The 24958-nt window shown below is 38.4% G+C and overlaps 1 protein-coding gene across 1 annotated transcript in view; it reads right to left on the bottom strand.

The window, feature by feature from the left end:
- Positions 1 to 24436, bottom strand: part of GABRA4 (gamma-aminobutyric acid type A receptor subunit alpha4) — a 66120-nt gene extending 41684 nt beyond the window's left edge. The window contains exons 1-7 of the mRNA XM_024573768.2: positions 24249 to 24436; positions 23756 to 23874; positions 9752 to 9819; positions 8557 to 8777; positions 8312 to 8394; positions 5610 to 5753; positions 3728 to 3880 (exon numbers count right to left, since the gene is read on the bottom strand). Coding sequence (XP_024429536.1) covers positions 3728 to 3880; positions 5610 to 5753; positions 8312 to 8394; positions 8557 to 8777; positions 9752 to 9819; positions 23756 to 23874; positions 24249 to 24334 — 874 coding nt within the window. The 5' untranslated portion in view covers positions 24335 to 24436. The remainder of the gene's footprint in view (positions 1 to 3727; positions 3881 to 5609; positions 5754 to 8311; positions 8395 to 8556; positions 8778 to 9751; positions 9820 to 23755; positions 23875 to 24248) is intronic.
- Between the last annotated feature and the right edge of the window lie 522 nt (positions 24437 to 24958).

The following is a 24958-nucleotide window of genomic DNA, read 5'->3' as shown; positions in this document are numbered from 1 at the left end:
TCACCAAGGGGTAGGTCACCAAGATTATGAAGATATTAAATGATGCTGTAGGTATCAATGCAAAAAAAATGTTGACTATGTGGCCACTTTCTATTCCCTTTATTTTAAACCAACTTGCTTTCAAAGTTTGTAAAGTGTATAGTTCATATTTTATGACTGTTGGCAAAATTGGAAAAACAACTGGCATAAACAATTGACTAAGTGTTTGTAGCACCCATTCCTTTAGACATTAAAAAGTTCTCTCTGCCTGGAGTTCAAATTTAAAGAACTCCTAGTGTGAGTGTGACAGGGATATTCTTATTCTACCTGGTTTAAGTGGGGCATTTGGTCAAATAAATACCAGTGGAATAACAAACAGAAGCCAACCCTTCAGATAAGAAGCCATGGATTCCCTGCTGCATCTAGGAAGACAGTGCATCTGTTTAAACGGCTTAGCTGGCACTTACCCTTGAACACATTTCAATAACCATAGAATATTTCTGACACATTCAAGTATCAATGCCAGTTCCTGTTTTTAGAATGCTGAATATGCAGCATATTGATTGGCCCAGGAGCTTGGAGAGGACATCTAAGAGTAGGTTAATGCTGTCCACAAGTGTAAAATTCCTGCTGCCCACTCCTAGAAAAATGAACTAGGAATGATTTAGATATACCAGTTGGCATTTACTCAGGTTTAATGTTTTACTATATGAGAATAGTTAGAAAACTCAGAGGTATAGAACTTTGGATATAGAAGGCCCTTGGAGAGAATTTAGCTCACTCCACTTTTCATATTTAAATTGATTTTTTTTTAGTTTTGCCTTTGTATGATCTCTAGTGTATACCTGACCCAGTAAATTCTCTTCCTGAATAAAGAGGAAAACAAGAATGAAGGAAGATAAATACCAGCACAAAATTACTTTTTTACCTAACTCTCATGTGAAATAGATTGCTAATGCCCCTCAAATACTTAAAACTTAACTTTCTCAGGAAAATACCATCCTAAGAGCCTCATTGAACAGTCTAATTATTACCATGTTGGCATATCTTAGTTTTTGGAAGACTTCATTGCTGGGCATAATTTACCTGGTCAATCGAAACCAGTGTGTCTTGGCACATGAGCACAAGACAGAGGCAAATGTCACATTTCGAACTGAAAAAGCTACCCACAAATTATCTTCAGTGCATATCCACACACTCTCACTCAGCAGCTCTGAAGTTTTTCACAAGCCCCCGTATCTTCTTATGAAGGTCAAATGTCACAGGAGAAATGGCAGAATTCCCAAAGTTAGAAAGAAATTGTCTTGGGTCCATCACTTTTAAGTGTGTAACTTTGTACAAGTTTCGTAATCTATTTGAGTCATTTTCCTGATTCATAAATATTAATAACACCTACCTCAATGAGTTATTGTAAAGATGAAATAAGATGACCCCTATCAGAATATGATAAATCTTACAATCATTACTAATAATATTACAAGTATCTTTAATATACACTGATGAATTTTCTTAGTGTCTTCTCTGGATAGGAAATGTTGGGTAGGTACAGCTGTAGTCAATGTGATCCCTCCCCACAGCACTGGACATTTCTACTGTTTGGGGGTATGTTAGACCAAACAGTGGCTACCAATTTGTAGCCAACCAAGAAAGCATTCAAAGCTTATCAAACAGTGACAAAATACAGAGAACATTCACGTTATAGTGTCAAGTAGTAATTCTCAAATGAAGATAAATAATATTCACGTGTGGTGGGCAATGTTCTGAGTGCTTTATCCAAGTTAACTCAATCCACACAGCAACCCTGAGGATTTCATCCTGTTTTAACACATGAGGAAACAAGCAGAGGTTCACAGCTTGTTTGGAGGTTCACAGCTAATAAGTGGTAGACCTTGGGGTTAGAACCTAGGCTGCCTGGTCCCAGAGTCGACTCTATGACACTATCACCTCTTCAACAGAGGCACCAATAATGGGTCAGTATTTTCTGTTCTAGTAGTTCTTTAGGGCCATAGAAAAATGAAAACAATATGTATACAAGTGATTTTATTTTTACTTTTCAATGACTATAGTTCCTGAAATGTTAATATGATTTGTAGAGCAGCTAAGGGACATTGATCTGGGGCTCAGCCTCAGCAGGTACTTCCTGTCCAGTCAGGCCACTTCTGCACATGAGGTGTAAAAAGGTTAGTATGAGCACTACATGAGATAAATGAGATAACTTAGCCCAGTGCTGTTCCTACACAACAAACAATGTTTTCTTTAAAAACAACACAAAATCAAGGAAATCAATTCAGAACAAAATTAACCACCCCTACATGTGTGTCAGAGGTTTGGGAGAGTAACTAACAGGGTCGAAGTGTACCCGGTACGAATCCTACACATAAATCTAAATTCTCACTAGTCTGTGAAGAAGAGATGCATTTTCACAATTTTATGGATACAGAAAATAAGTAACCTATTCGAGTTCTAAATCCCAACCTATCGTAGCCCAAAACTTAGATTTGTTGTTTGCTCTCTTTCACACCTATTTTTCAATGCCTATAATGTGCCATTATTCTATAACTGAACCCTCACAGCTCTGTGAAGTAGTTTATGCCATTACACATGCCCACCGCCTTCCTAAGGTCATATCCTGCTCCCCGCCCCCCACAGCTGCCCCTTCTGTGTGTTTCTCCAGGAGGATTTCAATACCTTTTCTAAGATAAAAGGTATGTGTGTGTTGGGGGCTGTCTATGGAAAACATCCCCACATCCACATCCACTGAAGACACCAAGATAACATTTTATCAGTTTTCTAATAGGATGGGGAGGTGGGATGAGAAGCTCCCACCACCCTCCCTAGGTCCTTCTTACAAGCACCCCTTCCGCTCTTTGTGATAAGGGCCATTACGCCATGGCTCTGATCCTACCAAGTAGAACAGCAGGGAAGACTGACGGATATCCCTTGTGAGAACTGCACCTCCATTCCAGAGAAATTCTGATTGCTTTCCTTCCCATACCACTACTGAACGATTTTGCTACTCACAATCAACAGGAAAAAAAGGGAGAAATATATTCAATCAAATAAATAGCATAACTAATTTTATTTAAAAGCCCGACTGATATGTAAAAGACTTATTTAACAGCTATAAAAATTTAAAACTTGTGTGTTCTGGACGTCATATAGTTTAGAGTATAATATATGAAAAGCCACTGTAAAAATAAAAAAGTATGTTGTGTTCAGAAAAAAATGTAGATAGGACATAACAATGAGCTAATAAGCTAAGCATATAATAAATACATTCTGACTCAATGCATTTAAACCTTTTGTTCTTGTTCATTAAAAAGCAAATGATTCTTGGCTTTCATAGTCATTCAGCCATGAATTTTATTTGCTTTATTTTAAGCTCCCAGTGTATTTTATTTTAATACCTACATATAAGTTTAATTCAGTTACACAGCATTAGGCTAGGAGCCCAAGACCACCACCAAAAGTGAAATTATATCCAGATTCACACGTGGTCTTTACCTGCCTGGTCTCAATAAGACGAAAGTGGCCCAGAGGAAGGGATGAATTGCCCATATTCCCTCAGGCCTTATTACTTTGTATTGGCTAGATAAAAAAATGAAAGCTTATATGATTCTTTACTCAGCATAGCCTGATATATTACTGTTTAATATTTTCTTAGAAATGATATCTAAGAGCTATTCCCCTGAAATCACAAGCAAAATGTAATGTGAACAAAAATACCCAAGAAATAAATTGCAATTACCAAATACAGTCCTGGCTGGGACTGATTCCTTATTTATCCAGAAGGAAACTTGCGAAAGAATCACTGTCATAATACACGGAATGTACGTCTGAATCATAAAATAGCCCATCTTCCGTCTGAGGTGGAAGTAAACTGTCATAACAATGTATTCACCTACAGATAAAACATGACGAAAATGCGTTACTGGTTCTGCAGCCGGTTACTCAATGGCTTCACACTCATAGTTCAGGCTAACAGAAAGCGTTCCAGGCAAAGCAGTGATCTGTTGTACACAGCAAACAAACATGGAGAAATATGTTCTACATAGTGGCTAAGCAATTTAAGAAAGTAAGTTATAACTCTTGAGAAATTTTTACAGTGCTTCTTATTTTAAAGGGCTAGTAATGTGGAAGAAATTAGCTTTCATTTTCAGCATCTTTTAAGAGAAAATTTAATCTTTTATCCAAAATCAGTAGGAAATAGATATATACACACATATAAAGCTTAAATTTTAAAAAAAATGAAATATACATATATACATTATATATATACATATGCTGCCTTTCAGACTTACTTTTAGGAAAGAGCTACATTTCTAAATGTTATTTATATAAAGAAAAAATAAAATGAGACAAATATAACATAGAGCCATATACAGGGTCCAGCAGAAATAAGGCCTGCTTGAATGTGGTTGGTAGGGTAATAATACGGGTATAATAATTTATAGTTTTAATTTGAACATTTCACCTAAAATGTCATATGGTGTGCTTGAGTGTTATACTGTTATGTTGCAGAATTACATGGTTATGATTTTGTAATAAAAAGGGGTATTATTTGTGCTGGACCCTGCACAACATCCCCAAATCCAAGAATGTCTTACTGGCACTTAGATAAAATCTAAAAAGCGAATAAGAAAAACAAACCATAAGACATCTGGTAGCTGTTGTTAAATATGTTTAATGTTCAATCTAAAGGGAATATATTGAGAGTGACTTAGGAGTCAGTAGCCTCATTCTCAGACTGTACAACCCGAGATTCAGAAGTCTCAATTCCCACTTGTTTTCAATCTCACTTGCAGGCTAATAACTGAATGTTTCAAAAAATACTTTTTCCCTGCCAATATTGTATATGTAAGAAATACTTTCAGAACAAGCAAATAACTTTTGCCCTTAAATAAGGTAAACATTAAATCCTATAATTCTTTCTATTCACATTTTAAAATCAAATACAGACTAAGAATTATCAATGATAATCATCCATCCACCCACATGACAGCTTTAACATTTACCCTTAATGTATTTTATAACTAAGCTTTATATTTTGCTTTTACTTTGTAAAGCAAGATTTTAATAAAAAAAGATTTTGGGAAAGAACCACAGAAAGAAGAAAATCTCGTGTCCAAAAATCAGTGGTCAGACTTCCTGTCTCAGAATTCTGTTAAAAATAATTTTAATATAATTGATTACTGAATTTTTTTCTGAAGAAAACCATCTCACACCTAAGTAATTCAGAATTTATTTTAATCTAAGATTATAGGTATAAATTTAAAAATTCTGAACTGTGATTTATGCATCACTTGTACTTCTGAAATCTTTCTGTTGTCCCATGAAAACACTACCAGAGGTGTCCAACCTTTTGGTGTCTCTGGGCCACACTGGGAGAAGAAGAGTTGTCTTGGGCCACACATTAAATACATTGTGACACATGATCACAAAAGAATCTCATAATGTTTTAAGTAGAGCTACAACTTTGTGTGGGGCTGCATTCACAGCCATCCTGAGCCGCATGCAGTCCGTGGGCCACAGTTTGGACACCCCTGATAGATTTTGCCATGAAAAAGCTAGGACAAAACCCCATTGCTAATGCTAAGTAACATGTTGACTTTAATCATTAAACATCTCACCCGTAATGGATTTGATGGTTTCACTTGATACAGTTTGCCCAATCAAGTCATACTGAACTAAGCTGGAGGACTCCTTCGGAACTTCCACTGACTTCTCAGGACCTTTTGTCCAGGTATAAATCATCTCACTCTTCGGGTAAGCATCTGAATAAGAGCACAGGATGTGGTTAGAGTCAGTGTTCCTTTGTCATCTGCACTGATCAGTGGGCAGCACTCAAGAATACCACACTTGTTCAAGAAAGATGGAATAAATGAAAACAATAATTACTATGATTTATTTCAACATGTTTAAGATTAGAACACCATAGAGATTAAATAAACAGCCTTACATATGTATTGTTTTTAAGCCAAAAAATTGGAGAGACTAAAGCAACTAAAATGCTATACCTGCATCCATGCACATAGATACGTTTCCATATAATAAGCAGTTGAAAAGCAGAAATAATAACCTCCCCCCCAAAAAAGTAGTCACACTACTACTTATTTCCATTCCAACTCAATTCCAAGGCTTCAACAATATTAACTTCTTCAATTCTAATTCAGCTCTGCCAAATAGAAACATACGAAATGCTGCCTATAATACAACAACAAGAATAACAACAAAAATAAGTTCTACTGTTGGGAGAGTTCTGCAGGAGTCATCTATTCCAGACTCTGCTTTTGGGCAATACCCATGCTGTTTGGGAATTGTGTTACAGTGGCAACGGGCTATGCTGTGTGTAAAACTCTCCAGGGAAAATAATTACACAACCAGTTCCACTACCTTTGAACCCTTACAATCAGGACATTTTCCCTTCCATCTTTAGCAATCCCTCCCAGCAGCAATTTAAGCCTGTTTTCTATCATTCCATGTTCAATGCAAATGGAGACCAGCTGCTTGCTTATCGGTCTACCCAGAACAGAGAGCTTGGCTCACACACAAGTAAGTTCAAAAGAACCACGGTAAGTTGTGTACTACCCTCCACAAGCCTCCCTAAAATGGCTGGAGCACAATAGGTCCTCGGTGGAATTGTTTAATTCTACAAAAGGAGTTGATACCTATGGAAACTATTTTTACAGATGACTTAGCAAAACAAACCATGAGGCTTGTGTTGTAATTCAGCAGTATACCGATATGCGTGACCATTGATTTCCTGAAGTATATTCAAGCTTAATCATACCTTTAAAGTCCCCAAATACTATGTTCCTGCCCATGGTATTTTAAATCAGGTGGCCTTGTCTGGCCTAGCCTACCTTGCTAGAATAATCATTTTCTTAATAATTCAATATTTGAGGCCGGAGGTGGGGGGTGGGTGAAATGGTTAAAGGTGATCAAAATATGTATCCTTCATTTTAATTCCCAGCCCCTAAACATCAACTTCCAAGGAGCAATTTCTTGATTTGAGCACGTCTTTATTGAGCACGAACTATTTTCAAGTCACTCTGAAGAGTGCTTTCTGTGAGGACTGGGGATGGAAGGGGGGTGGGAGGTGGGGAGGAAACGAGTGGGAAAGATAAACCCCGAGATGTGAACGATCTGGGTGAAATCTCAATTACAATAGCACACATAGATTTTAATTCCGGCCCCAGAGAGATCGCCTTTCCCTCTACGTATTTTCTGTTTTTACCTTCTCTCAGTAAGTCACTGGTCAGGGAGCAAGTGACTGTCTTTAGCTGCAAGTTAGCCCATGAATACTGTGCTTACCAGAGGTTATAAAAAGAATGCTGACTGCTGATTCCCATTAAGTTAAGCAGTGAGCAATGATAACAGCAGGCAAGTTTCACAATCAGTGAGACTAAGAATCTGAAGCAATAGTAAAAACCAGCATCTATTTTTGGCAGATTCTGATTAAATCAAGTATTTGAGGCAGACATTAGAAGAGGCAATCAAATTTTGCTGCCATCTCAGAGAAGGGTGCTTAGGGGAAAGGAATTCCATATTCTTTCTTACACAGTCATTTCACCCCCTTGGCCTCATCCCCACAATACATACCAAATCCATCCATCTCCCAGCTTCTGCTCTAGTGCTCTCGGGGTCTAAGCCACTGCCATCTTTGTACTAAATGAATAGTCTCCAACTCTTCTCAGCTTCCGCTGGAGCCTCTCTGCAATCCATGCTCCATAGAAGAGCTGGTGTGAAACTGGGACATGTCAGTCACAGAAGCCACATTCCTTATTTAAACCTTCCGAAGGCACTCTGTTACCTGGTTCTGTCTACAAATCAGACCGCAGGTCTACTATGCCTTTGTCAGGCTTCAGCCACTTTGAAACTAACAATGCTGCTCATATTGTTCTAATCTATGCTCTGTCAAGAAGCCCTGAATCTTCTTTGGCCTTTTATTTTCAAGTCTGCCAAAAAGGACTCTGCTTGAGACAGAACAAAACAAAACGAACAAAATTATTTATACTTGCTATGCTACACCATCAACCAAGGAGCTCAGAGTTCCCTAAACTCCACCACTGATGATTAACCTATTATTTATGAGTCAATCAGTCTACCTAGGCTATTGGTAGAAGTAAGTTTTTTTGGGGGGGAGGAGGATCATTTTTACTTTTTTATTTAAATATATTAGATAATAAACAGTCTCCTAAAAGTCAAATTTTGGACAGTTGTTGTCATGGACAAAAATTTAAATGTTGGATTAAGGAAAATCATGCAAATATATAACTATAAGCTTACATGAGATAATCATTAATTCTAACAATATTTTATTGTAACTTACAACTCCCAAATTTCAAAGGGCATGCATGGCCATCCATGGGGAAATCCACCAATCTCATGGGACACTCCGCACTTATGGTGAGTCTATGATGGAAAAATATGATTGGAATCAACTTTTTCTTCAAAAGTAAAATTATAGATCCCAAAATGAAGGAAAGGAGGAAGGAAGGAAGGAGGGCAGGCAGGCAGGGAGGGAACGAGGGAGGGAGAAAAAAGATAAAAGGGGAAGAAGGAAGAAACGACTACCTCATTGTGTATAAAATTGTGCCATTTCTCATAATTCTAAAAAGCTTATTTGGTGCTGTCATATTATGTGAGACAGATTTCTTCCCATTCCTGAAGAAAGTGTCAGGGGTCCATACTTTTGTTACCATCATGTTATTCAATCTCAAAATTTCAATGGGCCCGTCGTATTTTAGCCTTTTGTCAATCCATGTCTGTCGGAAGAACACATCCATCGTGTACTCCTAGGGAATTAGTTCATGACACATTCAAATCACAGATGATTACACATAAATGTGCAAAAAGTACATTCAATTCCAGCCTCTTTCCCACTCATGAAACAGACTACCCAAATTAAAACTAAATTAATAGGAGCAGAAATTTTCTTAAATCAATGGAACAAAAGTATTCTCAGCAATGAAAGCATGTTATATCCATCTTGATACCTTAATCGTCCACATTTATTAAATTACCATACTTATGAATCATTCAGAAATACAACTATAATTTAATAAACCTACCAGCACCAGGTAATTACAGTTGTACTTTACTTTAGACCTGGCAACAAAATTAGTTAATGTGTAACAAGTATCATTACATAATGAATCATAAATTTGTAAGCATCTCTTTAAAACAAAGTAAAACATATGGAAAGAAATTTTATATTCATAACATTTATGAAAATTACTCTAGGAGCCTAGGGTTTGCTCTGCAAGGGAAAGAAATGAAGTGGGCCATTGGACCTTGAAACAAAACATATTTAATACTAGAGAGCACAACTGAATGAATGACTTTATCCTGACTAGAGCTTGGTGTTCTAAGTTCGTTAAACATGAGAGAAAGCGAGGGAGAGGAGGGGGAGGTGGGGATGGGGCATGAGCAATTGAGCCAACATGGAACAGTACATGCAGTTAGTACTATAATATAAAGTGTCATACCAAAATTAATAACAGGCACTAATTTATTCTCTTCAATAATTTTCTAAGGAAAAACCATGACATACGAGGTTGTGCCATGGAGACGAGTAACAAGAAAGCTCTTTTCTTTGTTGAGAATGACAGCAAACCAAAAAATCTCCAACATTAAAGCTAAAACGCAAATTCAATGTCTTACTTCTTATAAAACTCTGTGTGACTCAGCAAAAATACATACTAATCACCTTCTTTCCTGCTTCTTTCTTTAAACCTCAAATAGTACATGAAATTTCCCAGTGACCTACCATTTCAACATCAGAAACAGGTCCAAAGCTGGTGACGTATATGTCAGTTTTTACTTCTGTAACGGGACCTAACAAGTATGAAGTAAATAAGTGTGAAAAACTAATTGCCAATCTTACAGGTAACATGGACTTTGATAATTCAAGAGTAAATACAGATAGGATATTTCATATTTTTATAAGCATCTTAATTTTTCAGTAAGAGAACGCATCTCTACAAAAAATGCAGACAAAAAAACAACAAAACCAGAAAGCAGTGTTTACTTACAAGCAAACAAAACAAAACAAAAAAATAACTGATTACTTACCATGAAATTGTGTCTGCAAAGATACATCACCCCCAGGCACTGTCAAGACAGTGCAGAGAACAAAAGCTTTAGCCTTTGTGAGTTTTTTAATAGTCCATCCTCCAATTGGCCTTTTAGTAAAGAAGTGAGCTTGTAAAAAGAGGGAACTAAGCCATAAGGAAAGGAGCAGAAAATACATAATGGCTGTAAGAAAGGCACCTTTGGACAGTTGAGAATACTGGTAAATAACTTAGGCACAGAAATCATTCATCATGTCACCTTTAACAATAGACAGGCCATCCGCCCCGTGACTGGGATCAGAGACAAGCTCCCGAATGAATCAGATCTATTCATGCTCTGCCACCTAAAAGCTGTGTGATCTTGGGCAAGTTACTTAACCCCTCAACTGCAGCAACCATACTTGTAAAGCAAGATCGTTGATAGGAATCAAATGCAACTGCTCATATGAGACTCTGAACACAGAGAGTCTTTCACGGAAGTACTATTAAGCAGTAGCTTCTCTTTGCTTGTGATAATGGCCACTACTGGGATTCCTTCCTAGACTTAAATAAGACTGTTCCTTGGATAAGGAACAAATATGCGGGTGTGTTTGGCCTCATGACCATGGGCTGTCACAGATTTTAGACAAAGGAAAATTTGCACAATCTGGATTTAGCATGATGTTTAAAATCACGAATTCTGGACCTCAAATTTGGCTCTAAAACTTTTTTAATTATTTCATCTTGGCCAAGTCATGTATCCTCATAGGTAAATGTTTTAATGAGTATTAACTGAAATAATAGGTGTAAATCCCTTGTCCCAGTCTCTAGGATATGATGTCCTCAATAACAATAGCAGTTATCAGTATATATAATATAGCTTTTTATTACTAATAAAGATAAAAATTGTTGCCCTCTTGAACATCATTTTCTTAAATGACGGTTTATAATACTGTATGACCAGGGGCTACACTACATACTAGAAAAAATAACATCTGCTATCAAGACGGACTAGTCCCCTTGGATACTGGTTGGGCAAATGGATGTATGCCAAAAATGGCAAAGAGAAGTTGGTGTAGCTTAATGCCCTAGGTCTAAATCTATCCTCATAAAAATTAATCAGAATATTTCTCCCTCTTTAGACTGAAGACTGAGCTACAGAAAGAAAAATACTTTGAAGGAAAACAAGAAAATTCTTTCTTGAATAAGTACCCTAAGAAAAATATATCCTTAGCAAATAAAGTCAGAGGAAAAAGCTGATCTGTCATGAGTTTTCATTTTTAAAAAATAACATCTTTGGAAAACAGAGAAAGCATGAGAAGTTAATTGAATTTTTATTGAATGAGCAATTTGCAACAACAAAAATAGAGTAGTAATAACTCATGAAAGCCAAACTGTTCCATGCATAGATAAATAATCCAAGAAGCAGGTAATGTGTGTTGTACCTTGGAAGATGGAGATTTTACTCCAAGTGGTTCAAGAGTGGAAGTAATCATTCTGCTAGTTTCTTAAGAACAATTACTAATGTATGAAAAACACTGTTTCACACTTTGAGTCAGGACAAGCGGAGATAAGTTACTTAGAACAATTAAAGTTGAGTACTCCAGACAACTGGACTGTTTGACAAGACTCTTGAAAAATCAAAAGTTACTTTGAAGATCGATTTAGGGCAGGGGTTCTCAAACTCTTCTGGATCAGAGCCACCTGGCTGCCTTGTGGAAGCGCAGATTGCTGACCCCGCCCCAGACTTGCTGATGAAATAGGTCTATGAGGGGGCCTGACTATCCGCCTATCTCATAGGCTCCTAGGTGATGACGTTAATTTTACTCTAGTTTACAGAGAGTGTGTATTTGTTCTTTAGAATAGTATTTACCAAACTGGGCCCTGTACCATAATATGAATACCATAGGTGTTGTATGGGGATGGGGAGAGTGTAGGAGAGGGAGGAATTAAGCCAATGAAATTCTTACTTACAAATTTATTTCAACGTGTGTGGGTTAATACTAATTCTTCTTGTAGTGTAACGATTCCATTTGTGTTCAAAATTTCAGCCTTGGTAGTTGTGACATTACTAAGTGTTTGCTTTATGTGACCTTCAAAATCTTTGGGATTGAGTGAAATCCTAAAATCACATGATTGGTAAAGTGATTTCATTCAGACGTTCATTCAGTAAACACTTATTGAGTGAGCACGTGCTGTGTACCACGTTCCTGCTGGGCCCTGGTGCTAACGGTGCTAAAGGAGACTCACGGGTTCCCTGCCTCACGGTGTTAATGTGATATCGGAGGAGTCAGACTATAATAAAAAATAAATTAAATGGAAGAATACTGTCATTCAAAAGGGAACAAAAGAGGCTGGTAATCGTGTGAGAGACTGGGAAAGCCACTCTTGGTTTTTTAGCCACTCTTCCAAGCAGTGATTTTTAAACTGAGACCTGGGGGATGAGCATAAGCCACTGAAAGAGCTGAAATAATTACATTCCAGGCACAGAGAACTTCAGGGGAAAATCTCAGAGGAGAAAATATCTTAGTGTGTTCAAGGACCAGGAAAAGGCCAGTAGAGTTGGAGCAAAGCAAGTGCAGAAGAGAATGAAAAGAAATGAAAGCCACATAGAAGAAAAACTAGGGTGAGTGGACAGAGATTTACCCCACACTCTAAAAGTGGCATATTTTAAGCACCATATTTATAATATATGTTATAATGACAGTTGTTAAAACTACATGGAAAAAAAACTTGTAGAAATCGCAGTGACAGATGGGAGACACACAAAGAAGTTGTTATGGGCAAAATATGGTCTTCCCAAATTTATCCATCGCAGTCCTAACCCCTACTACCTCCAACTGTGACCATATTTGGAGTTAGGGTTTTTAAAAACAGAATTAAATTAAAATGAAGTCACTAGGGTGTGCTTTAATCTAATGTGACTTGTGTCCTTATAAGAAGAGGAGATTAAGACGCAGGAACTCACAGAAGAAAGACCGTGCAAAGATGGAGAAAAGATGCCATCTACAAGCAAGAGATAGAGGACTTACAAGAAACCAAACCTGCTGACACCTTGATTCTGTTCAGCTAGCTTCCAGAATTGAAACAAATAAATTTGCTGTTCTTTAAGCTACCCAGTCTGCGGTTCTGAGTTATGGCAGCCTGAGCAAATGGATACAGAGGGTAATCATAGTTCCTGTGTTGTTTCCCCAAGCTTTTTCTCTCTCATATTAAGCATACGTCTGCCCCTGCATATGAGTTGTAATCAAAGCTTGATTCGTATCCCCTAATCATCAAGGGTTTGAAGTAAGGAAATTATATGATCTCAGTTATATTTTTTACAAAGTCACCCTGGCAGTTGTATGGGCAGCAAATTTTAAGGAGGCAAGAATATGACAAAGGCTCTTAGAAGAGGCCATCACTGGCCCAGTTGAGAAATGATAGTAGCCTGGACTAGGGGTGGAGCTGAGGGGATGGAGGATGGACAGATCAAGGGATATATTTTGTGTAGAACTGCTCACAGTGAATGGGTTTTCTCCATTCAGAGACATAATAATTCTGCTTATTGAAGGCCCACTGGCTCTTTCCATATGCTATTTCATTTAATCTTCTCAACACCAAAGGTGATATTATCATGAGAATTTTGTGGATATGGAAACTGAGCTAAAAGAGAATATATGTTCTATGCCACAGGCAGAATTATAACCCCCTTGTATTGACTCCAAAGTATGTCCCAGCTTTACTACACTGATTATATCATTAAATAATAAATCAGTAATTAATTATGTATATAATTTTATACCTAGTATAACAACATGCCACACCTACATTTCCTGTTTTGTTCTTCAGTAGTTTCTGAACTGTGGCCCTGCAGCTCTTTCTATGCCTTTGTTCTTATTATTATTACAGTCTGCTTGAGCCCATCTTTCTCCCATTAACAGCAAAGACAAAGCCTTAATCCTCTTTGAAGTTCCCAACTGTCATAGTGTTTTGCAAGTACTAGGTGATGAATAACTCTGTGTTTGATTGTGTTCCTAGTATCATCACAGTAGTGATTTCAAAACCTCCCCCAAGGAAAAAATTACTGAGATTCATTTGTTACATCAGCTAAGCTAAAAATATTTCCTGATAAAAGCAGAAACTGCATCTTATTTATATTTGTATCCACCCTCAGAACTTACCCCAGGCCTTAAATGTAATAGGTTTCCAATAAATCAGTTCTTGATAAATAATGGTTGCTATGCAATTAAGAAAAATTCTTAGAGATGCTTCCTCTAACACTACTGTTTAGGATGTTCAAATCAACCTTACTAAGAGCATAATTACATTGAGACCAGATAATTTTGAGCTTGGAAGGACAAGCTTAGGACAAATGCATATAAAACCATGCTCTGATCATTTTACATGCATTCATATAACATCAAAGATGTGTTATACTTTAAAAATTCTACATCTTTGGTAATAGGGAAATGTTTTTTGGTACCAAAATGTGATGGACACTTTTTAAGGCAAACAAAGTGAACTTTAACAGTCTTTGAAAGAGCCCAAACTACCAAGATCAATTTCAGGGTAATACTCTTATTTTATTATGGGTCTAACTTGCTTGGAAAGTAGGAAGGCAATTAACACTGTATCAGATAATTTTCCACTGTTAACTACGTTAGCTATATAGACCTGGTCAAAGGATATACTATTTAATTTCTTTTCCAATAAGTGTCCAATTTGCTGTCACACCAGGAGAAAGACGTGAGCTTTTTGGCTGCTGCTGAAACTAGGCAATGCTTGTTCTGCACATTGCCTCCCCAGGTGTGCACTCGAGGGGACATTAAGGGTTTTTCAGCACCTAATCTATGCATCCAGCTTCCTCTTACAAAACAGTATTGATGCCTCTCCAAAAACCAAGAAACTTAAAGTGTTTAAGAACAACAGCAGCAATAACAAGGAATTTCAAGTGAAATCGTTTTTTAAAATCTCTAACCTTGTCATTTAGAAAATATAGAAATACTAGCCTTCATGCATATTAAACAAACAACAGATAGCCATTGATATCACAGAGAAAGCAGAAAACTATAGAGTTTTACTGAGATGATATTATGGATTAGTGTTTCCTATACCCTGTGATCCTTCTAACAGTCCAGGTCAATTTTTCAAATAAAGAAATTAAATAAACATGAAAAAAATTTTAAACAATAAAATATGGGCAGAAGATGAAATGCAATTTGCAGAAAGAAAATTCTTATAGGCAATAAAGATTTATTTTAAAAGCTGTTCAACCACACTAGAAATTAGAAAAATTGAAATCATTTCAAAATAAAATGCCATTTCCAGAATTTTATGGCAAATAGATAGGTAGATGATAGAGAGATAGATGATAGGTAGGTAGGTAGGTAGGTAGATGGTAGATAGATAGATACAAAGGATTTGTGGATCTTGAATCTCATGTTCACTGTAAATGGGAATTTGAATTTGTAAAACTATCACAGAAAACAGTTTGGCATTATCTCATCAAGTTGAACTCCCACTTACACTAAGATCCAGAAAAATCCATTCCTGGATATATATGCAAAAGAAACTCTTGCACATTTAAAGCAGGAAATTTGGGCCAGAACATTCACAGCACTACAGTCTTGGAAACAAGCAAAATGCCTGCTGCCAACAGAGCAAATGAATAAACTGGTTCCTCTGCATTGGGACTCTCACGCAGCCGTCAGAATGAATGATCGAGAGCAACAGGCAACAACAAGAATGAATCTCAGCCATACACGGCTAAGTGAAAAAAGCATCAATGAATTATGTATCATATTCAAAACAATTCATTTTTAAATTAAAGTTTAGTTTTTAAAAACTAAAGTTGAGGTAAAACAGTATTCAAAGAAAATAAAAGTTGTTTCCAAGGTTGTGCTGTTTGGTGATTTCACTGCTGTGTTTATTATGTAATGACAAATGAAGGAACAAACAGATGAGTGAATAAAATAGGTGTTGTGTGTGAACCAATAATGAGAATGTGTCATGAACCAATGATGATGAATACAAAATGCAATTCTGTGCACTGAAGTCTTTTTAAAATAAATTTAAAATGCCTAGAGAATGATAAAAAATGTGAATTGACGTATTTTTTCATCTAAAGGAAAACTAATCCAGTGAAATGTTATCTAAATATCCACCCAGTTACTAATAATTTATATCTAGATTTTACAGTGCCTATTTCAGGAAATGCCAAAAGCATTTTCCTATCCTTTCCCTAAGGAAAATGCAAATATATGATAGCACCAGTATATCTTTCTTGTTAAACTGAGAGCATAAGAAAGTAAGTTTGTGTTCTGGGTCCTATAGTCTTCGTTCAACTCAAGGTGATCATTTTTCCAGTTATCCCTCCCCTCCAATCTGATATTAAATTATCCTTTAATAGTACACAAACATATTACAATATTCCCAATCTTAATAAAAAAGGCAACCTTCCCTCTTTCCCTTCATTTTCAGCTGTAAACGTCTGAAAAAAAAAAAAAACCCAAATCATAACACTATACACATTGCCTCTAATTCTTCCTTTTCTATTTACTCCATCATCCATTGTAATCTGGTTTTCATGCTCAGGACCCACTAAAATTCCTTTTGCCAGTATCACTAGTTTTTCCCTATCACCATTTTTGTTCCCACAGACTTTTTAAAAAAAATCTTATTTTTCCCATTTAAAAAAAAAGAAAGCTCTTTTGATTTTACTTTTCCTTCCATTTATCATCCAGTTTCTTTGTTCTGCTGTACAAATGCTTAGGCAACAAACTTCCATTCCCTCTTGAACCCACCCAGAATTCATGCCCATCACCACCACAGCTGCTCTTGTCCAACTTACTAATGTGACAGACATTGCTAAATCCACTGGGCAATTCTTTGTTCTTATCTTTCTCAATGTACTCGAAGCATGAGATGTAATTGATTAATTCTGTCTCCCTTTTGAAAAAAAAATTAACATGCAATATACACACGCTCTCTGAGGTTTTCTTCCTACCTCAAAGGCCACTCCTTCTTAGTTTTCTTGGGACAGAGATTTCTCCTCCTTTTCCCCACCATCTAACATTGGAGATTTCAGAGCTAAGATATCTGTAAATCCTTTCTACCCCCCTTAATTCCTTGATAATCCCTTTAATTTGTGGCTTTAAATTCCATATATATTGACATACTCATCATCCCTGCCTTCCAGGCTCATGTCCACTTAACATCTAATAGGGATCTCAAATTCGCCATATCCACTTGCAAATTATTCACCCACACCCCTGGTCTGCTTCTGCCACATTCTTAGCAACTTCATTTTTCTAGGTTTTCAAGTCAAAAACTTTGGAGTCAGATTTGACACCTCCCTTTTTCTCACTTCCCACATTCTAGTTGACATCAGTAGACTAGGACTTTGAAATATAACCAGAAACCAACCATTTCTTACAACCTTACAAATTTCTCTGCCATCAACTTGGTCAAAATGTTCATCATCTCCTGCCTAGTTTATTGTTACAGTCTCACCGCATTTGCCCTTGACCCTGACTGTTCTAAATACAGCAACCAAGGTGAACCTTTAAAAATTAGCCTTGGGTCTTCCCTCTGCTGAAATCCTTCCAATCACGACATGACTCTGAGTCAAAGCAAAGTTCTTACCAGCCTGCAGAGCTTTCCACCACCTCATCCTTACATCACACTGATCCCCTCCCACTCCTGAGCCCTGTTAAAGTTCACTGCATCAGCACTGGCTTCTCCACTTAGTGTGACTGCACCGAGAGGCTCTTCTAACCAATAAAACTACACTCAAATGTGACTTATGTGCTTACCTACTTAGGATCATTGTTCAAATATCACCCTCTCATTTGAAGTCTTCCCTAACTACCCTATTTAAAACTGTGAACCCCTCTCTTGCTTTATATTCTATATTTTATTTCGGCTTCCTAGTTTCTAAAATGCCAGCTCATGAGAACAGGAAATTGCATCTCCTTTGTTCACTAATGTATCCCCAGTACTATTCTAGAACAATGCCTAGTACATATTATAAGATTAATGAATATTTGATCAAAACTTAATTAAATGAAATATCTCCATGTAGCCAGTCCTAAGCCTACTTAATATCATAGATTTTGAGAGGTGTATCATCCATCCTTCTTAATATATTCCATTCTCTTGAATTCTGTAACTCATACTCTCCTAGTGCCTGTATCACCTTCTTTCTACTCTTTCTATCTCCTTTGATAATTCTATACACATTTTCTACCTTTCCTCAACTGTGAATATTCCTCAAGGCTTGGCCCTGGGCTTTTTTCTCTGCTGTTTTCTACATTTTTATCTAGATATCTATTTTCACAGCATTATATGCTGATGACTCTTTTGTATATATCCAGAGAAAACTCTCCTCTGATATCTACACAACTAATACAGGCACTAGGATGTTACACATGTATCCTAAACTTAACACGTACAAACTCTTGATTTTATCCCCATACTGACTGTTCCTCCTGTAGCCCTCCCTAGGTTAAATAACACCATTCTCTGCCCAGTTTTTCAAAATAAAAGTTCAGGCATTATTTTTGGTTTCTCCCTTTCCTTTACCAGCCATATGCAATCCATACCGATTTCTTGTGTAAGTCCAAAATGTATCTCACTTTTATCCACTTACAACACATTTACTACATCTCCTCCTTATTCAAGCCACCATTAACTTAGTGGAGAGAACTGAAAAAGAGCTTCGTTGGTCTCCTTTCTTCCAATATTGCCTCACCTCTTTATCCAAGCCACTCTTCAGTCGTTAGCCAGAAGGGTCACACTACAATCTAAGTAAGGCATACTGCATCATTCCCTCCACCTAAAAAACTCCAATGGCTTCCAAGTTCACTAAAAGAATAATCTAAGCTCCTTTACAGGATCGTCAAAGGACTCACCTGATCTGGCCTCTGCTTACTACCCCAAGCTAGTCCTGTGAGATGCTTCCTCTGCTTTCTGGCTAAGACACAATGAACACCCTTCATTATCTAAATCACACTCATCTATTAACTGCCTTAGGATCTTGGCACTTTTTGTTTGTTTGTTTTTTCTTCATGAGAACAACTTTTGCCTATCCTTTTCATGTCTGGCACCTTTAGGTCTCAACTTAAAAGACTTCCTTGATTATAGCATCTGAAAGAGATCCTTCACCCTATTTATTCTTTGTGTTAACATGCTATTGAATTGTCCCATAGTATTACCTCTATTTTGTTATTTGTTTCTTTGTTATTTCTGTCCCTCTACACTGCTTAGCTCTTAGTTTCACCAAGGCTTGTGTCTGATTCAAAATCATATCCTCACAACCTAACATTGCTCCTGACACATAGTAGTCTCTAAATATCTATTGGTCAACAAATGAATGAATGAATGAATGAATGATTATGACAAATCGGAAGAGAATGAAGCTGTGCTTTTCTGTTGCCCTGTGGACGTGGGTTTTTTTTCCTCTTTCTACATATTTTTAACTATATCCTCTGTTGATATTTAATTAATAAAGCTAACACATGACATATTAATTTTTAGGTTGGGTTGTAGCTTATTTGAAAACATTGTAAGGTTATTCTCATTTGTGTGGAAAAATTATTCCAAATTTACCTAAGTGTATACACTTCTCCATGATGGCTTTCGCACTTTAAAATGTTATTAAAGCTTTAAAATAAAAGTTCTCATTTTGCTCCTTTGGGGGAAAATGTAGTTTTGCTTATTTTAATGACCTACTTACTTAGGAACAAGAAAAAATGTTCATGAAAATTTGACTCTTCGCAAACAGAAGGATGGAAGAAAGCCTTAGAAGTAGATGTAGCAACATTAGCAGCCTGACCAAGGATTTAAAGACGGAGGTGTGAGTTGTGGTCTTATCATTCACTAGTTCAAGGGTTCTTGGGCAATTCATTGGACCTTTACTCTACCTCCTTTCTAACAGAAATGATGCCTGCCCCGCTTATCTCTTTGTTTTGTTGTAAAAATCTCATTAGACATGGTATGTGAAAATATTTTCAAAACTCTAGAGGACTCTGTGCATGTGAAACCCTGCTATGCTAGTGAGCAGCCTTGCAAAACTGATGCATCACTCCCGTTCCAGAGAGGTTGTAAAAGATGATCTAAGGCAATCACCGATAGCAGAAGCATGTGCCAAATCAGGTGCATCAAAAGACTGAGATGAACGAAATGTTGTGTAACCCTTCAATACATGGAAAATGGGTAAGGACCGGCTTCCTGAACTATTTCCTGGCGGTCAGTACCCCAGCTATGCTTCCTGCAGAAAGCATAAAACGGTGTTGAAAGTGGATAAGCGCACAGGGGGGATACTTTTCTAGCTCTTTTGTGGAAGGGTTTACTGCTGTGCCACTTCTAAGCAGGTAGAAGCTACTTCAGGATGCTAGCAGACTGATTTGTCAGAGGCTGAAAGAACTTCGCCCCTTCAGAAGTCCCAATCTAGCTCTTCACACCATGCCTCCTTCCTTCTCTTCTCACCTTTCCCCCTTTTTTCTCCAATTGGAGAATGTGGGAAACAAGGGAGAGGAGATCCTGGAGGGATGAAAAGGAGAGAACCGTTTCAGTTCCTTTTAGTTCCCCCATTGCAAGCTGTGCTGCTGAGTTAAAAATATGTAATTTAGTTTCTAAATCTATTTCAACCCCTGCCTGGCCTACTGAGCAATCACAAACCATCCAATTTCGATTCAGATCTTTGCTTTTAGCTTTCCTTTAAATGGAACACAGCTAAGTTGTATAAACAGATATAAAGTAAATGCTCCACAAAGAGTGAAAGTAGGATTAAAGGAACCAGGAAGTAAATCCATATTTTTAGCACACTGGTCAAAACCTGAATTGTTTTCATTTTATTTTAAAAATGCCAAGCTCTCTGCAAAGCATGAAATGTCAGAGAAGGAAGGGATCAAACTTGTGGCATCCAAGAGTCTATGCTAAGAATAAATTATCTTATTATTTTCAGTGAGTTATGTTTCATTTACAACATCCTGTAAACAGATCACACATTTTCTGCAGGTGAGAATTACTATTCCTTTGTCACATTTGGAATACTATGCATTTACAGAGGATGACCCACTTCTAAAAAATGAATCACACTTACCACAAATATTAATGAGCAGAGCCAGAAAACTGTGCTATAGTAAATTTTTACTGATTAATCAACTGCTAACACTTGAAGAAAGGTGAATTCAACTCCTTCCTTTAAAGATATAAAAGTGTCTCCAGGTGGTAAAGCAGATCACTTGGCAGTGACATGTAAGATGACTAATAATGCCTTTGAGACATTTCAGCAGTACTGCACCTAACCAAACCCCAGTCATGGCTTACACAGATTGATTTCCCTCATTTTATTGCCTGTGTAATACTATGGGAGAGGATACTTGGTAAAAAGGATCCACTTACAGTGGATCCCTTCTTCCTTTTGCACGATAACTTGTGTCATAACCAACTGGGCAGACAGTATTTTAGTTCTCAATATTTAATAACAAAGCCATATAGTTTCAATTAGAAATTTTCACTTTTATTTATGTTCAGATACATCGGTTATTTAATGACTATTTTAAAAATATGTGATTTGATACCCCTGCTATTTTTTATTTACTTAAAATAAGTTTAAAATCTTTATGAGCAGGTAAGTCCTCTTTTTATTGATATGATATAAATGGTATCACATCACGTGAAACATTCTCCACAAAATTATTTTTGATCTAAAGTGATCATTTCCCAGGCCCTTAGGAAAGACCGTGCATTGACACATGACTCACTTTAGTAAGACAGCCTCTTTCCAAATCTGCATAAACGCAATGGCTGTGCTGAGCGTCCTACCCCCCCGAGAGGTGGTGTGAAAAGAACCAGAAGAATCTTTCATCCTTTATCACTGACAACACACAAAGACTGAATTAATACTCTCAATGGTTCCCCATAACCTTCTCAAAAAAATCCAGGAAAGAGTGGTTTGGATCAGAAGACCTGGCCTGATTCCAGCCTATCCTTTTTCGTATGCTGGGTCCCTGTATAAATCTTTCCCTTTCCAGTCCTCAGTGTCTTTGTTAAAAGAGAACAAAACTTAGACTCCAAAGAAGCATCCAGTTCTACTTTATTCAATTCTATTTTTTCTCCAACAGATTTTGTAACCCGGGACTACACTCCTTCTAGATCATGTCTAATTCTGTCCTATGTCTCAGAAATGTTCTGCTCCTTTTCACTTTCTCCATTTTCCTATCATCTTATCTCCACATATCCTCAATAGGAAGCTTACATTTCTCCATGCTTGTAATACATATTATGTGATACCCATCACATAGTAGGTGATATCCTCCCAATCTGCATGGGTTTATCTTTTAAATACACAACCTGAACTGGCTTCACATCATGCCTCTGCCACTTACTGTGAACTTGGACCACTTACTTAATTCCCCAAGCCTTAATCTCCTCATCTGTAAATTGGGGATAGTAGGAGCTTTCTGCCAAGGATGTTGCAAGGGTTGCACGGTAATGCTTACAAAATTCTGATATATGTGGACATTTAAATAAATACATATAAGACTAGTTGCCATTGTTGTTAGTATTAAGACTATGAGAATATAAAAGCTCCCTTGAGACAAACCCTATATCTTCAACTCACTTCCGGAGAGGTATCAAGCTCAGTATAATGGAAAAAACAGGGACTTGCTCGTCAGAAAACCAGGGCCCACACTTCCGATGAAGTCATTGCCTTCCCTGAGGTTAAGAATTGTTACTTGAGATTTCGTGAACCTAGTGCCTAGGACAATGCCCGCCACAAAGATTCTCATTACGTAAGCAAAGGGAATATGAATATTTAAAAAAGGGCAACGGTACTGTTATGGATGCACTTCTAGTACACCTTTTATAAACACAGAATCCCGCAGAAGTAACACCTGCTTGACTGTGGTTGGTAGGGTAATAATATGGGTGTAATAATTTATAGTTTTAATTTGAACACTTCACCTACAATGTCATATGGTGTGCTTGAGTGTGATATTGTTATGTTACAGAATTACATGCTTATAATTTGTTAATAAAAGACTTTTTAAATAAAAAGGGGTGTTATTTGTGTTGGACTCTGTATTTATTAAAGGAAGAAATAAATACTTCTGACTGCAAAGTCTTAGGAAGGAAGCAAGTGTCCCCTCCCCAAGTAAATTAAAAATTCTTCCCACTTTAGGAGAGAAGAGGAAAGGACTGGGTTCTCTAGCAGAGCAGGCAGCTTCGTGCCCCAGATTCATGTCCTAGGTAGAACAAGGCCGAGGTTTTGGCTGGGGCACTGATACCACGTGACAGAAAAGGAACATCGCTCAGCTGCTTCAAATGCAACCTGCTCTGAGTGAGATGACCAGGTTCAGGGAAACCCCATTCTCGGGGCACAAGGAAAGGAGCAGGGCAGCTAAGCCCCGAGTTTCCATTTTTGACTCTTCCCCTCCAACCTCCCCCACCCAGCAGTCAAGTACCGGGAGGTAATTAATGTGGGGGAGAAGCAAAGCTTCTGAGGGGGCAGGGACCTGGGAAAGTGTGGTTGGGGGCGGTCTTCTGTCAGAGGTCTAATCGAAAGAGAGGAGGGAGGGAGGGAGGGGTAAAGAGAGGGTGGGAAGGAAAGGGAGAGAAAGAGACAGATTGATTTTTCATTTTACACGCGAGGCATACCTAATGATATTCCCACAGACAGACAGACAGGCAGACCGAGAGAGGGACAGACAGGACACACTTCAGGTTCATACCCCCAAATCCAGGACGCAGCCTGTTGTCATAACCATCGAGTAAACTGTCCAGGATGCGGGTAAAATTTTCCGGGCATAATTTATCCTCATTTTGGTTCTGTCCTGGGGATTCGTTTAAACTGCAAATGCAAGGGGAAAGAGAAAAAAAGCAGGGAAAAGGAATTATTTTAAGAATCGGAGAACAGGTGGAAACATTATCTTCTAGGGAAAGAGTCGCTTGCCCCAAGCTAAAGGATGCGGAGCTGAGGGATGAGGGAGAGAAAGGGTCAGGAAAGACGCACCCGGTGCACCCAAACCCCAACACCCGAGCTCTTCTTGCCCCCTTCTGCTCTCCGCGATTATGCGGTCACCAAAAAGCCTGGCTCTGGCCCCTGACCTTACAGCGAAGACAGGAGGGTCCGGTTTGCCCTGGGAGGGGTGGGCGGCCAAAGGGGGCTGGGAGCCGGCCACTTCTCCACCTACCCCTTTCCCCCCAGTACCCCAGAGAACTCACCAAGCCTCCAGGCACAGGATGTGCAGGAGGGCGAAACTGACCCCGAAGGACGTCGCGATCGCGGGTACCTTCTTGGCAGAAACCATCTTTGCAACATGCCATACTTTAAGCCTGATCAGTTTTCCAGGGTCTCCAGATGCCCTGAGCAGGGTGGCAGGCGAGGGCAGAGGCTCTCCACTGCGTGCGCACACGCGCTCACACTAGCCCGCGCTCAGCCAGCCCGAGCTGCGGTGGGCGCGTGTGTGCACGCGGGCCAGGGGGAGGCGGAACCTGCCTTTCCTCGCCCCCTCCTTTCCTCGCTCAGCTCCCAATGTGGATGGAGAGCTTTGTATACCGCTCAACACCCTTTCGTGCCTGCACCCTGGAGCTCCCGGGGTTGAGAGTGGTGAGCTTTCAACGAAAAGCTGAGCAAGTTTTTCCCGACCTTTAACTCTGGGTAGCAAGATCAGGGTCTCCCGCCCCTCCGCGAGATCGTGGCGCCCCCACACCCAGCGCATCCCGGCCCACAGCACTGCTCAGCTTCCACTTCTCCCTCCAGGTCCCCCTCCCTCCCGCTGGGATTTGGATCCAACCAATGAAGCCCCTCCCTCCTAAGGTTGTTCGAGGACCTGTTTGCACCCATTTCCATAGCTGGAGGCGGAGAAAGGACGGAATGGCAGCGATTGCAGGGCGAAGGGGTGGGAGACCATGGTAAGGAGAAGGGATCAAAT

The sequence above is a fragment of the Desmodus rotundus genome, chromosome 4, assembly GCF_022682495.2.
Source record: "Desmodus rotundus isolate HL8 chromosome 4, HLdesRot8A.1, whole genome shotgun sequence".
Lineage (NCBI taxonomy): Eukaryota > Metazoa > Chordata > Mammalia > Chiroptera > Phyllostomidae > Desmodus > Desmodus rotundus.
The sequence above is the reverse complement of the archived record's forward strand: the minus strand, read 5'-3'. Positions and strand labels throughout refer to the sequence as shown.